General features: G+C 37.8%; 1 protein-coding gene across 1 annotated transcript in view; it reads right to left on the reverse strand.

Annotated features, from left to right (window-relative positions):
* LOC100717370 (NXPE family member 3-like) overlaps nt 1-13,724 on the reverse strand; it is a 35,158-nt gene extending 21,434 nt beyond the window's left edge. The window contains exons 1-2 of the mRNA XM_003470163.4: nt 13,446-13,724; nt 3,195-3,949 (exon numbers count right to left, since the gene is read on the reverse strand). Coding sequence (XP_003470211.4) covers nt 3,195-3,949; nt 13,446-13,514 — 824 coding nt within the window. The 5' untranslated portion in view covers nt 13,515-13,724. The remainder of the gene's footprint in view (nt 1-3,194; nt 3,950-13,445) is intronic.
* Nucleotides 13,725-15,117: the final 1,393 nt, after the last annotated feature.

Consider the following 15,117-nt stretch of genomic DNA (forward strand, 5'->3'; position numbering starts at 1 on the left):
TAAACTCTATGTTATATTATATTATGTGTATATTATTACTCATATTTTCAAGGGATAGTTGTGTTACAGGATATAGCTGTTCTTCATTCATTTGAACTTTTTGATTCTATTATCTACTTCCTATTATAAGATAGGAATTAGAATTCCTAATTGTAAGATAGAGTCTTGCTAAATTGCTAAATTCTCTAGGCTGGGTTTGAACTTATGAACCTTCTACCTCAGCCTCAACATGCTGGGCTGCAGGTAGCATGCGGGGATGTAGCATCATACCAGGCAAGTCACAAGCAAATTTAAACAAAGTTCAGAGAATCAATACCAGAAAAGTTTTAAGTCAGGTCAAAATGCAAATAAATTGGGAAAAATGTTTTTAAAAGATACCCATTTTTAAATTTCAAAATCTTTAAAGGGAATTCCTAAATAATTACTGTAGAGATTATAAGATATGTAAAATGGAATAAAAATAAAGCTCCCATATAAAAAAATTTGGAGAATGCAGCTAAAGCTCTATTCAGAGGGACATTTATAGCGTTGACCATTTTTATTCTATAAAAGGGACATTGATGCATGCCTATATCTGGTAATCTGAGGAACTCTTTTAAGATAACAATAGGTAATATAGCAACCATTGTTAAATTTCTATCATCTTGTCTTGAAATCCTGTATCAACTGTTGTTTTGGGGGTTTTTTTGTGTTTTTTTCTTTAAGATAAAAAAATAGGAAGATTAAATAGATGGGTTAAGTGTTCTCAATCATGAAGCTAGAAAAAAGCAAAGCTATTCCAGCAAACAACAGCAAAAGCTATTGTCTGAAGAAACAAATAAATATTAAAGATCTAATCAGAAATCTATATAATAGGATACTGAGTCCTTTTCTGGTACTATGACAGACCTAAATATTCACCATATACTTCACTAAAAATTCTGGATATAATAGTTTTACTTTTTTTTGTACTGGGGTTCCAACCCATGACTTTGTGCTTGCCAGGCAGGCGTTTATATCACTGAGCTAAATCCCCAACCCTATTTTGTCTGTTTGAGACAGGGTCTCGCTATGCAGTTCAAACTGGCCTTGAACTCACTTTGTAGCCTAGGCTGACCTCAGCCTCACAGCAATCCCCCACCTCAGTCTGCTGAGTGCTGGGATTACAGGTAAGGACATAATAGTTTTAAATCCACTAAAGTTATTGAATATGGAACAAAATAAAAATGAAATTTTTTAAGGGTACACGTAATACAGAACTACAAAAAAAACAGTAAGAAATCACCAGTTAACAGATTACATATTATCATCTTAGAAATAGTTGCTCAAATCACAGTATCAAAGAATACAAAGTGGACATTCAAACAGTGAGACTGCAAACAGTTGTGTTCAATGATCCAACCAAAAACATTAATATGGTCAGCTATTTAACACCCCTAAACACACTTGCTGTTGTATCCTTTAGAGCTCTTTTTTTTCCCTCTCTTTTTTACAACAAAATTTACACATTTTGGGTTTTATTACTCCTTAGTTCTTATTACTTTTTTGGGAGGGGAGAGAATAAAGTCAAATATGGCAAAACAAAGCTGTCAGTCAAAACCAAGGATAGACATAGCACATGATGTAAAACAGAGTACAAGGTTATCAACAATGGTTATCAACGATGTCTCTTGTTTCCTTAAAAAGAATTGTCTATCTCATTAGATATTATAAAGTTGAACAAAACAGTAGAGAACAAGACCAATAAAACTTAGGCATTGTAAACATTACAGGACTTCCAAAGGAGACAATAGTCAAACCAGAATGGACATCTTAGTGAATCTTATTGCCTTCAAAGTAGTTGCCTATACCCTCAAACTTGATACTATCATACAGAATGGAACAGAGTCTAATCAGTCAAAAGATCGTGGGAGTATTACAGGACTTCAAAACAAGTTAATAGGAAATCAAATAAAGTTACTATTATATACCCTGCTAATTTTTAAAAATTTTCCCCTTAATTAAAACAAACATAAGAAATAGCTAAATAATTTTTTTAAAGAATAAGGGAGAGATTGAGATAAAACAGGACATAACAATATAACAATAGAGGTCAAAGCATGACTGTTTCAGCAACCTAGTGCTTCAAAACCAAATAACCCGACTTAATAGTAGTTACCATAGTGTCTGTCTTTTTCCTTGAAATATTTGAATAAAACTTCATATACTATAGCTTCAAATATTTCCATATCAAGAAGCCCAGAATAAAGCCTTTCCAATTAATAAGTGAAAACTTTATAAGGCTTCAAGGCCACATAATGGGGAATCATGATTACCACATATTTTTATATATTTGAATCATTACTTACATTAGGGAAACTATTCGGTATTCATACATGCGAGATTGATTTATTTCACTTATGAGTATGGAGTCAAGCTGCACCCATTTATTGATAAATATCTCAATGTGATCCTTCTTTATAGTTGAATAATACTCCATTGTATAGAAATACCACAACTTTTTTATCCATTCCTCAGTTGATGGACACTTGGGTTGTTTCCAACATCTGGCGATTACAAATTGTGCTGCTATAAACATAGGTGCACATATATCACTGTAGTATGATGCTTTCAGTTCTTCTGGGAATATGCCTAGAAGTGGAATAGCTGGAATAAATGGGATTTCCAATCCCAACTTATAAAAATGAAATTAATTAAAATCTAAGTGAAGGCAGGAATCTAGATAAAGTTCTGAAGCTGCTTTTGCACTGAAATGGTGGATTTGTCTTGAATACCTCTCTTCTCTCTCTCTTTCTCTCTACATTTCTCTTTCTCTTTCTCTTTTCCTTTCCCTTTCTATTTCTCTTTCTCTCTCTCTCTTTCAAGTAGGGTCTCACTATGCAGTTGATGTAGCCTAAGCTGGCTTTGAACACACTGTGATAGTTCTGCCTCAGTCTCCAGAGTGTTAGGATTACAGGCCTGTGCCACCCAACCCTGCTGAGTAGCTCTTTCAAACCTAAATTGACTTGTAACCTCTCTGGATCACAGCCTGACCTGGTTACTGTGCTGTGGTTTTGCTTAGCAACATCTTCACATAGTAGATGCTCAACAAAAATACATTGAAAGACAGTAGGAATAAATGAATGGTGTTAGTGGTGGAGGCCATCGGATCACGGGGGTAAGACTTAGGAGGAAGGATGTGTCTTGGGTTTGACACATATCCCAGAATTTCTTACCATGCCAGTAGATTCTCATCATGTTTTGTGGTTACTTTTAGGTAACTCCCACTTGAGTGACCAACTAAAGAGTTGCAGGGCAAGGTAGGAGGCTTCTCACAGAACCAGAGCTCACCAGAAACTGCATCCCTGTACTGGCAGATAGCCTTTTTAGTGCCAGTTGACTGAGGGTCAACATTGCAAATCACAGTTTCTTGAGGCCCTTGTTTTCCCCGGAAATATCCCCTAAAATTAACGGTGGCATGTTTCTCTGTCCAGATTCTGCGCAGAACCCCAATTGCCTCACTGGAGTGGATCAGCCGCACTTGCACCTGGGCCTTCCCAGCCCAAAGCAAGGGGAAGGACAAAAGGTATGTGCCATTCTCCAGATCCTGGACATCCCCGGGAACCCCTGCTTTTAATTCTGAGCCCAGCAGCTTTGCCCTAAACAGATCTCCACCATAGGTCTTAGGCTTGCCCCGGTGGTCCCTGGCCACGAGGACAGCCTCCAAGTAATCTCCCAGGGTATAGCTGGCCTGGGCAGGACCTCTCAGGTAGTAAGTGGAGGTCTTGGGGCTGGTGGAGGCCAAAAGATCCCCCTCAACTCCTGGGGTTGGAGGCCAGTACAGAAGGTAGGTCAAGTTAGTAAGCGCCTGAGGGAGAGAATCCAAGAGGAAGGGAGATTCCGTGGAGTTGGAAGCAAGTTTAGAGGCTGGGTGGGGTCCTGGGATCCGGTAGGTGATAGTTTCAGGCCAAAACATCTTGAGGTAGAGTATCTGTGGGTAGAGGAAGAGGGATTTGTCACAGGATTGTTTCTCTGGTTTCTTTTCCTGGAAGCTAATAACCAGTGCTGGTTCCCTCTGCCAGCTGGGACTCAGGAGTCCTTTCTGCCTCCATCACGCTGTCTGTCTCTCGTAAGCCTGGTGCCTGAGTGACTGGCACCTTTCTGTGAAAGGTGCATCTCACAGTTGGAGAGAAGTTGGGCCTCCAGTTCAGCCCTACTGCTTCCTTCCCTGACCTTTTTACTCCCTCTACTAGCACCCTTCAGCACCCACTGAGATACACACAGGCTCGGTGCCCCTTTCACATTTCTGCTGCCCTTCTTCCTCAGGAATCTTTCTTCCCCTCAGAACCTGGCACTCTAATGTCCCCTTTGCACCCAGTGGCTACCTCCACAAACCCTCCTGCACTGTTTCTAGTCCAGGTTTCTAATTGACATCTATGAGTAGGGAAACTTTTTACTTGATGCGTTTGAGAATTTAGGAAGAGTGGTGTGGGCCCATTTCTCAGTGAGATCTCTTTCTCGTTGGACTCACCTGGAAATGAGAGATGCAGCCACAGAAATTATCAGAAAAACAATAAACTGGAAAAACACAGAATAGGGGTGAGCTGGAGAAAGGATGGAGACAACTGATTCTTTTCTAGGAACAGACAGGATTTGCTGGCTCAAACCCTAGAGCCGCCTCCAGGGCCCAGATCTCTTGAATGTCATATTCCTAGAAGCACAAAGTGCAGAGAAGTGAAAAGATCCAATGAGAATTACAGTGGAGAGAAGCCATGTTCTGTGTGATGGAATGGTGGTGACTGGAGGGAATACAAAAACTCACATCCGTCAATATCCCTTTCATTCAAGCAAGTGTAATTCATTTCAAAAATGCAATCCACTGATATGTCTCAAGTTGGGGAAACTGCCAATGCCTATCAAGTTCATACTATAATTAAGTGTATGAGCATCAGAGAGATCAACCTGTACTAAGAAGAACTGAGTATGGCCATGTCTGTGTCATGAGGCACAGGGGTAGCAAACCCTTCTTCTTCACTGTCTCCTAAATTGGCTATTTATTTGCAGATAGGTTTCATCTGTTAAATTGTGGACTCTTAGAGGTGGTACTGCTTTTTCTCCAGATCTAGCACAATGGGCTGCAGGGAAACCTTAGTAGAAGGCTTTAGGATAAGAATGTGGTTCCAAGTTAAAAGGCAAGACACAGAATGTAAAATCAACATTAAAACCCACAAATAATGAACTAGGTGAAATTAAATCAGGAAAAAATTTCATTCAAAATAAATTTTAGGATTGGTTTTCTAATTGTGAGATATACTATTGGAATTTTGGTTAATATTGCATTAAATCTATGCAACAATTTTAGAGTTATGGCCATTTTCACTATATTCATTCTTCCTGCCCAAGAACAAGGGATATCTTTCCATTTGCTGATATCTCTTATTGATATCATCTTCCATCTCCTTTTTAAGAGTATTATATTTTTTTCAGTGTGAAGGACTTTTTTTCCTTCATTAGACTGATTTTTTGTATCTCATCTCTTTAGATGCTATTGTGAAAGGTGTTATTTCCCTAAATTCTCTCTCAGTGAGTCTGTTCTTTGTGCACAGGAGTAGTACTGATTCTTGAATGTTGACTTTGTATCCAGCTATGCTACTGAGTTTGGTTATTAAATTTAGAAGTCTTTTGGTGGAGCTTTGGGATTCTTCTATGTAGAATATCATGTCATCAGCAAACAATAATAATATAGTTTCTTCCTTTTCTATCCTTATTCCTTTTTAATTCTTTCCTTTATGTAATTATTCTGGCTAATGGTTTCAGAACTGTATTGAATAAGCATTAAGACAGTGGACATCCTTGTCTTGTTCTTGATTTTTGGAATAAAAGGTTTCAGTTCCTAACCATATAATATGTCATGAATGGCTTTGTCATGAATGGCTGATTTGTCATGAATGGCTTTTATCAGATTGAAATAAAAAGCATCTATTGCAATTTTCTGTAGAGTTTTTATTAGGAGTATATGCTGTAGATTTTCAAATGTTTTCATGCATCCCTTGAGATGATCATGAAGTTTTCTTCATTGATTTTGTTAATACAATGTATTATATTTATTGATTTATATGATTTATATAGGTTGAACTATCCCTGAATTGCTCAGCTAAAACCTATTTTGTCATCTTCTTGATGATTTCCTGTGTTCTACTTGCCAGTATAGTGGGCCCTCAAAATTCATAATGTTCATAGAGAATTTTTGAGTTGTGAAAAACCATGACTTCAAGATACAGTCAGAAAAAAGCGTCTATTTCTTTCTTTCCTTTTTTTTTTTTTTTTTTTTTTTTTTTTTTTTTTTTTTGTACCATGGATCAAACTCACACCTTGAGTTTTCCTGGCAGGTACTTATGCTGTTAAGCTAAATCTCTGGCCCAGAAAAGAATCCTATAAATACCTACTTTTATAGTTCAGGCCAGGAGTATGCTATGTCTCCCCCAATCGTGTAAATTGATATAATAAAATAATGTATTGCTAAAGCCTTAGAAGGTTCAGAGTATTTTGGTGTCATCTCTTAGATTTTAAGAAAAACAAACTGAGATTACTAGAGATAGCTACACATGATTCAGCAACCTGTTAGGATGCGGGAATGCTGATGCATCTGCCCCCGATGGGGTACAAGGCAGCAGCCAACCAGAAGCAACAAGGACTAAATAATGCTCTTATTCCGATTACTTGCAAACCTCCCACCAAAAAAAAAAACCACAAAAAAAAAAACAATTGTGGAGAATGTTTGCAGTTTTCATAAAATAATAGGGGTTTGTTTGTTGTTGTTGTTGTTGTTAACTACTGTTAGTTAGGTTTTAAGGAAAAATCCACAAATGACTGAGGCCCTGAATGATGAACCATGACTTTGTGGGGATATAGTGGGTCTTACTGAGGACTTGTGAGACTATGTTGACTAGAGAGATGGGCCTTTCATTTTGTTTTTTAATTGGGCCCTTCTCTGGTTTTGGCAGCAGGTAAGCCTTGCTTCCAGCAATGCAAGTGAGTAGGTGAGTCCTATCTACAAGGAAAGGAGCATTACTTCCCTTTCAATTCATTACAGAGTTTGAGCAGTCATGCCATTAGATCTTTAATTTTCTTGTAGAAATGAATATATTTTAAAAGTTCAACATCAATTATCATTCCAGAGATGCAAATTAAAAGAACACTGAGATTCCATCTTGCCCCAGAAAGAAAGGCTCTTGTTAAGAAATCAACCAATAAAAGTGCTGGCAAGCTGTGGAGGAATAAAGAACCCTTCTCCACTGTTGGTGGGAGTGTTAGAGTGGTTCAACCACTGTAGAAATTGGTGTGGATATTTCTCAAAAAATGGAAGTAGAGCTTCCCTTTTGCTCAGCTATTCCCCTGCTTAGAATCTTCCTGCAAGAATTAGAAGTATCATAGCACAGTGACATATATACACCCATGCTTATGGCAGCACAATTTACAGTAGCTAAATCTTGTAAATAGCCCAATGTCTCAAAAGAGATGAATGGATAAAGAAGAAATGACTTTTTTAATAAAATAGAGTACTACTCTGCTATAAACAAGGATAAACTTGAGACACTTCTAGCTAAATGAATGCCCCTTGAGACCACACATTTAGGTGAAATAAACTAGATACACATTTAGTATCATATTGTGTCTCTAGTGTGAGAAACTGAAAGGGTAAATAAAGACCAAAAATGTATAATAGATCTTGGGAAACTGAAAGAAAATGTTCAGGTGGAAAGAAAGGGAACAAGAGAGGGAAGGAGGGACAAGAAAAAATAGAACAGATAGCAAAATAGAAACAAAGCTTTTGTAAATAAGAAGGGAAAGAAAGGGGAGAGAATTGGGGAGATAGAGGAAGAATCAAGATATACTATGTACAGGTACAAATTCCTTGTGATGAATGTGGTCATTATATATATCTAAAGTGTACCATTAAAATTAGTTTTAAAAAACACTGAAGCCCTAGACATAGGAAAAGTCTTCATGAATAGCACCCTAACAGCACAGAAAATAACAGCAACTACTACCAAATGGAGCTACATCTATTTAAAAAGTTTTACAACAGTAAAGGAAACAACAAGTGCAGTGAATAGACAGCCTACAGAATGGAAAAAAATCTTTGCCAGCTACTCGTAGTATCTATAAGAACTCAGAAAAAGAAAGAACTCAAAAAGTACCAGGAAACAAATATCCTGATCAAGAAATAAACAGACACGTCTCAAAAAAAGTAGTACAGAAGTAGTACACCTCTCAATAATTGTACGGAAAAATGATCAACATCTTTTTTTTCTGGTATTAGGGATTGAACTCATGACCTTGTGCTTGCCAGGCAGGCACTTATGCCTGCTGAGCTAAATTCCCAGCCCAATGATCAACATCTTTAACCATTCTGAAAATGCAGATCAAAACTACACTGAGATTCCATCATCTCGGTCAGAATAATCAAGAATACAAGACAAAACAAAAAACAGTAAGAGCTGGTGAAGATGGGAGAGAGGAACACTGGTTAGAATATAAATTAGTACAACCACTATGGAAGGAAATATGGAGGTTCCTCAAAAAAAACCCCTAAAACTAGAAATACCATATGATCTACCTATACCATTCCTCAGTATATATCCAAAGGGATTCAGTCAGCATAGGAGGGGGAACTCCTTCAAACCCTTGTTCACTGTGGCACAGTTTACAATAGCCAAGATCTGGAACCAGCATAGGTGCTTATCAATAGATGAATGGATAAAGAAAATACGATATATATACACAATGAAGGGATATTCAGTCATAAGGAAGACTGAATTTCCTGTGACATTTGCAGGAAAACGGATGGAGCTAGAGATCATCATAGTAAGCAAAATGAGCCAAAGTCAGAAAAGCTAATACCTGTCCTTTCCCTGTTATATGGAATCTCAAAACAAAAATAATGTCACGAAAGTAGAACAGAGATTATTAGACAACAAGAAGGAAATAAGGAGAAAGAGTAAGAAAGGAGACTAGGGGAAGCATGTGATCACAATGATTTGTGCACATATGAAAATACCACACTGAAACCCAATCTTACATGAAAGTCACAGGAGCTAATAAAACTATACTTCTGAAAAGTTAAGATAGAAGCCTCTTCCGTGAGGGTGAGGTGTACCTATGCTACAGCAGTATGAAGAAAAGAGGAGTCCAAATTCACAGATCATACGTCCACAGGATATGGCTTTGGTCACTTTGGTAAGCTGAATGTTGGCTTTCCAAGATGTCCAGGTGGTAATCTTTGGATCTTGTGAATATGTAACTTCATATGGCAAAAGGGACTTTTATACTTCATATAAGTAGATTATTTTATGATAGGAAATTATCCTGCATTATGAAACCACAAATGTAATCATGAGTGCTTTAAAATACCGCGTAGGGAACCAGATGTGGTGCTGCATGCTGTAATCCCAGCACTTGAGAAGCTGAGGCACCAAGATTATTGCAAGTTTGAGACCAGCCTGTGCTACAAAGTGAGCTCCAGGCCTGCCTGAACTGCATAGCGAGACCCTGCCTCAAAAAGACAAACAAAACAAAAAGAAAAGAAAGTAAGAAATATGATGTAGGATAATATCCTGACCCATTGTAGGGAAGTATGTCTTTGATAATCATCAAAACCTGCTCACGATCAGGAAAATATTGATAGATTTACAATGTCAAGAAAACTAAACTGATTTTTCCAGATTTCAGTCTTCCAATCTTCCAAAGTCAGAATGAAAAGTTTTTAGTCTTTGAAAAAAAGAATCCTAAAATAACCTGATGTGAACCAGTTTTTTATTCTGTTTTTCTGTTTCCTTGTTTCCACCTTATAAAACTCGTAATTCTGCCATTGCCCAGTGGGAGCTCACCTTCTATTTTTCAGAATGGGGGCTGCCCTAAATCATGATCACAAATGGAATCCAGTTAGATCTATAACTTAATTTGTTGTAATTTTGTCCTTTGACAACTTTCTGACAGACAGACATGTGTATTTTCTTCATGAAGCTAGAAAACAATTCTTGATATTTTATGCCATGCTGGAGGGCAATAGAATCAATTTAAACAGACTTGTAGTCCCAGAAATTTCAAAATCTTACTGACAATGAAGACATCCAGCAAACATCTTGCATAACAGCAGATCAGAAAGGCTTGAAAATAGTAGAACTATAACAATAAAAACTAAGAAGGGGCAAGAAATTGTGTGAAACTCTACCTAAGTATTGGGTTTATGGATTGGAGAATCCATACTGCAAAGCTGTAAATGCTACTAAAATTTTCTTGTATGTTCTATAAAATTCTCATCATCAAAATCTCATGTTTTATATCTGTGTGTATAAAAGGGAGGCTAACATTTATATGTAAGTGCAAAGCTTATGAAGTAGACAAGACAGTCTTAAAAGCATGAAGTGAGAATTATTTAGAGTTTTAACAGATCTACAGTAATTAAGATGATAAGATACTGGTACAAGAATAAACAAATAGTCCCTTGGAACAGAATACAGCACCTAGAAATAGAGCCTCACTTTAGAGACAGATGATCAGATGTAAAGTGGCACTGAAAAATAATATAGAAAGCTTTTGTTCCCAATAAGTTGTGTTAGAACAACTGAATATCCTTATTAAGAAAAAAAACCTGGATCACAACCTTATAACATCAGCAAAATCAAGTCAGGGCATGCTATAAGTTGAAATCTCCTAGAAAACAACAAAAAAGAGTTTCCATGCTTTGGAATAGGGGAAATTTCTTAAACAAAATACAAAGGTACTAATAGTAAAGGAAAAGACTGATAAACTGATCTAGATCAGAATTAAATGCATAATTTTCTTTCACTGAAGGGCAGTACCCAGACAATGGAAAACAAAACAGAAAGTTAGAGAAGACATTTATAACACACATACGTAACAAATGAAAGAGCTCACATCTAAAATTTATAAAGAATTTCTACAAATTGATAAGAAAAACATAGGCCACTCTATCAAAAGTGGACAGAAAAAGCTCCCCTCCCTGTTAAGCAGCTGTGGTGTGGCAAGCTGTGGCCCCTTCAAGAGGAAAACCACCAGCATCTCCTGAGATCCGCGCCATGTTGGAACTTAGGACCCTGGGAAACCAAGCAAGTAGCTCCCTTCACTGGTAAGCAGCTGTGGTGTGGCCGATGTGGCCACCCCTGAGGAAGAACCACCAGTATCTCCTGAGATCTGCACCATGTTGGAACTTAAGGTGCTGGGAAACCAAGTAAGCAGCTGCCTCCCTGGTAAGCGGCTGTGTTGTGGCAGGGTGCATCCCCTCCAGGGGGAGAACCACCAGTGTCTCCTGAGATCCGCATCATGGGGAACTTGGGACTCTGGGAAACCAAGCAACCAGCCTGCCTGCCTGCCTGCTAAGCAATAGTGAGCCTACTGGTACAAGGGCAGAGAGTCAATCATCCCACTTCCCCCTACCCCCTTTCTCCTGCCCCCCATTAATAAATGGGAACCAGAGATCTGAGCATCTCTTGGGAGATTGACCATAGCAAATAAGGGGAATTTCCTTCTATCAACTCTTTGAAGGCAAATATTTTTATTACTGTTTTGCTTTATTCTGATTAATGATACTGCTCAATTCAATGTACTATTTTGATAAGTTCTATAATGTTCTGTATTTCATTTTATTTTGATATATGTGATTGAAAAAATAGCTATTGTGAAAATAACGAGATATACTGTGATACCTATTACTGTTAGCTGGGTAACCTGCTGTGAACTTCTGTACTAATTTCACTACACTGTCTCAGTTGGCTTTATTCTGTCTTGTTCTGTTCTATTTTGCTACTTTCAAAATAAACTTTAAAAAAAAGTAGACAGGAAGTAACAAGCTAACAAGCATTTCACCCAAAAGGAGGATTCAAAAGATCCACAGATGTTCAACTGAATTAGTAACAAAATAAATGCAAGTTAAAATCCTAACGGAATACCTCTACATATTCAAAGAAAAGACAAAATTAAATGACATTTACAGTGTTGGCAGGGATGGGAACCTCTGACATTGTGTGAAGAGACAAACAAATCTGAAAAACTACTTGGAAAACTCTCAATATCTACTAAAGTTTAACATATAGGTACTGTAGACCCAAGCAATGTAGCTCAAAAGTATAATATACAATACCCCCAACAGAAAGGTTAGCCTGTTTAGAGTAGCAATATCTAAGCCCAAAACAGAAAACAACAAACACCTCCATTAATAGCAGAATGCATAAGTAAATTTGATATTTTCATATGCTAAAATATCACCATGAAATAAAAATTAACAAATTATACCTTTACATAATAACATGGATTAATCTTGCAACAATATTGTATACATAAAGTAGATGGTGTTTGAATATTATTCTGTGAGATGCAAAAACAGACAAAAAGGGGCTGGGGATACAGCTCAGCGTCATAAGTGCCTCCCTGACAAGCTCCAGGTCCTGAGTTTGATTCGAGTACCAAAACATTAATTAACTGGTTAATTAATTAACAATGTCCAAAGTCAAGTGCTGGTTCTGATCAAGAGGGTGGTAGTGACAGGAATGGAGGCCAGGAGGAGGCTTCTAAGGGTGATGGCAGTTTCTGATTCTTGACTTGGATTGTGATCACATAGATATAGTGGATTTCTATTGAGCAGTTAAAACTTTATAAACATTTTTATGTGTATTATAGTTTAACTTCTTTTAAAACGTGGAAAGTTTCAGCTGCTACACAAAGAAATCTCACAATCTCACACAGTACAAAGCTATCCTGGAAATGAAATTCAAAATTTCTTTAGACCTGGCTGTTAAGCAGATAGGATTTCCCTATTAAACCCACTGCTCTTAGAATAAAGGACAGTTTATGAAACCATAGTCCAGATCACCTACTTTTTAAAAGAAGAGTAGAAATATTATTTCCATACAAAAACCCTGTTTAAACAACAACTGTAAGCAGTCCGTGGGGTATCTATTGTTGAAATTTTCTTTTTGCTTGAAAAACAGGCAAGAAAGTGCCTTTTCCTGAACACTCCTTGGCTTCCTGTTGCTCTTTAAAAAAAAAAATCTCAGTCAGTGTACCCACCTGCTCACTTTCTCCATATCGGAGGGGTTTTTTCCCCCTTTTGATTTCCTGCCTCTTTTTTTGGTCTGCGACAAAGCACAGCTGGGCACTACAGACTCCCATCTTTTTTCTCTTATACTAGGACAGAAAACATCTTTCAAAGATGAGAGTAAAGAACAATGTAAATTGCTTATTCTTTTCTCACCACTAGAATTTTCCCAGGAACAACCTCTTTTGAAGTTAAATTTTAGAGTCCAAATCAAGCTCAGCCTCCTCCTGCAGATGAGGTAAGAAGACTGAGGGTTTCTGTAATCCCCTTTCCTAGCTAAAAGCACTTAATCAATCCATATCTGAGTTTTCACAGGGGGAAAAGAGAGGAGCCAACAATAAGAGAGAGTACAGGCAAGGGAAATACTCACCCAAACTAAAATGACCAATCCCACAGTCAAAATCTTGCGGTACTTGAATTGCTCTGTAAACAGATCCATGCTATCTGGTTTCTTCTTGAGCTGTCAGGATGAACCAAGGATCCAGGTAAAGAATAAAGCAACACAAATTAACGGACTCTCCCATCACACAGGAAGGCGTTTACTGTGGCAAAGTTCCCACTTCCGTAAACTTCGTCATGAGTCATACGTACACGTTTTGTCAATACTATGCAGTCTGTTGCAGCCCTCTGTCTCTCAGGGATCCTCAGAATTTACTCTTTCAAGTCCTGATTTTCTACCAGAATCCTGAAGTCTCACATGTGACCTTTGGAACTAACACAGATTCCTGTAAACAGACAGGTTTCCTTTTGGCATGTTAAGGATGCCCCTGGATCTCTGCACTAAGCCTGGTTTAGACATCTGAGGATTTAGTACTTTCACAAGTGTTTTATTTTTGTATTTATTAATTTTTAATTTTGAGACAGGGTCTCACTAAGTCACCAAATTGCCCAAACTCGGCTCAAACCTGTGGTTTTCCTGCCACAAACTTCCAGGGTAGTGGGATTACAGGCATTCATCACCTAAGGCAGAAAAATAAGCCTTGGAGTAACCAAATTGAAAAATAGAATAAAAGTTTGTCAAAATAATGACCAAAGTGTGTACTTTTAACTGAACTTTGAATTGGTTTAGAGATCCTGAAAACCTGTTTTTCCTGGTTAAAAAGGGGCAGTGCAAGCCATTATCAGTATTTCCCACCCTTCAGTCATGCCCTGCAAAGTTCACATGATTGTGTAATAAACATGCATAGCCTACATACTTTCTACTTGGTCTCTTTCTTTAAGCTTATTCATGGTATGTCTTAGTTTCTTTTTTGCTTGCTGACACAAAATACTAACACCCAAAGTTAGAAGTGGAAATGTTTATTTAGCTTGCAGAGATTTCAGTCCATAATAGGTTGGCTCCAAGGCAGGATGGCTTTGCTGAAGATCATCACAGAGAATAGTTCCTGGTGACCACAAAATAGCAAAAGCAAGAAAGGGACCCCGACAACGTCATTATGTCTTTTATATTTTATCTAAACTAGTTAGGAAAGATAGTACACCTAGTACCCAGAGCCTAGCATAAACCATGAATCAATCTCAGAGTCATACACTCTAGATTCAGCCATGTCTGGAAGAGCCCCACCTACAACCACATGAGGCTTTGGGAAGGGCATGGCACAAGCCATGGCATTCTGCTTCTGGCTTTCCAAAGACTCATGCATATCCCTTTATGCAAAAAAGCATTTAATCCATCTCCAAGATCTGCCAAAGTCTGAACAGTTTTAGCATTATTGAAAAGCCCAAGTCCAAAGTCTTGTCTGATGTTTAAAGCAAATAGTTAGCTGCAAATGCCTGTACAAATGAAAAGAAAGTTAAACACTTTCAACATTCAATGACACAAGATAGATATTTCCATACATAAAATTATAAACAGGGATACAAAGGAATGGGGCCAAAGCAAGTCCAACTTCCAACAGGGCAAGCATTAAGTCCTGGAGTTCCATGTGCAGGATCAGAGGTGATCTGTGGCAAGATGTGAACTCCAAAGGGCTTGGGTGGCTCCACTACTACAGTATTTCTGGTAATTATAGTTCCTGTGGCTTCTCTTAGGTTGGCTGTGG

The sequence above is a fragment of the Cavia porcellus genome, unplaced genomic scaffold, assembly GCF_034190915.1.
Source record: "Cavia porcellus strain 051 isolate PalLab524CR breed Dunkin Hartley unplaced genomic scaffold, mCavPor4.1 scaffold_23, whole genome shotgun sequence".
NCBI lineage: Eukaryota > Metazoa > Chordata > Mammalia > Rodentia > Caviidae > Cavia > Cavia porcellus.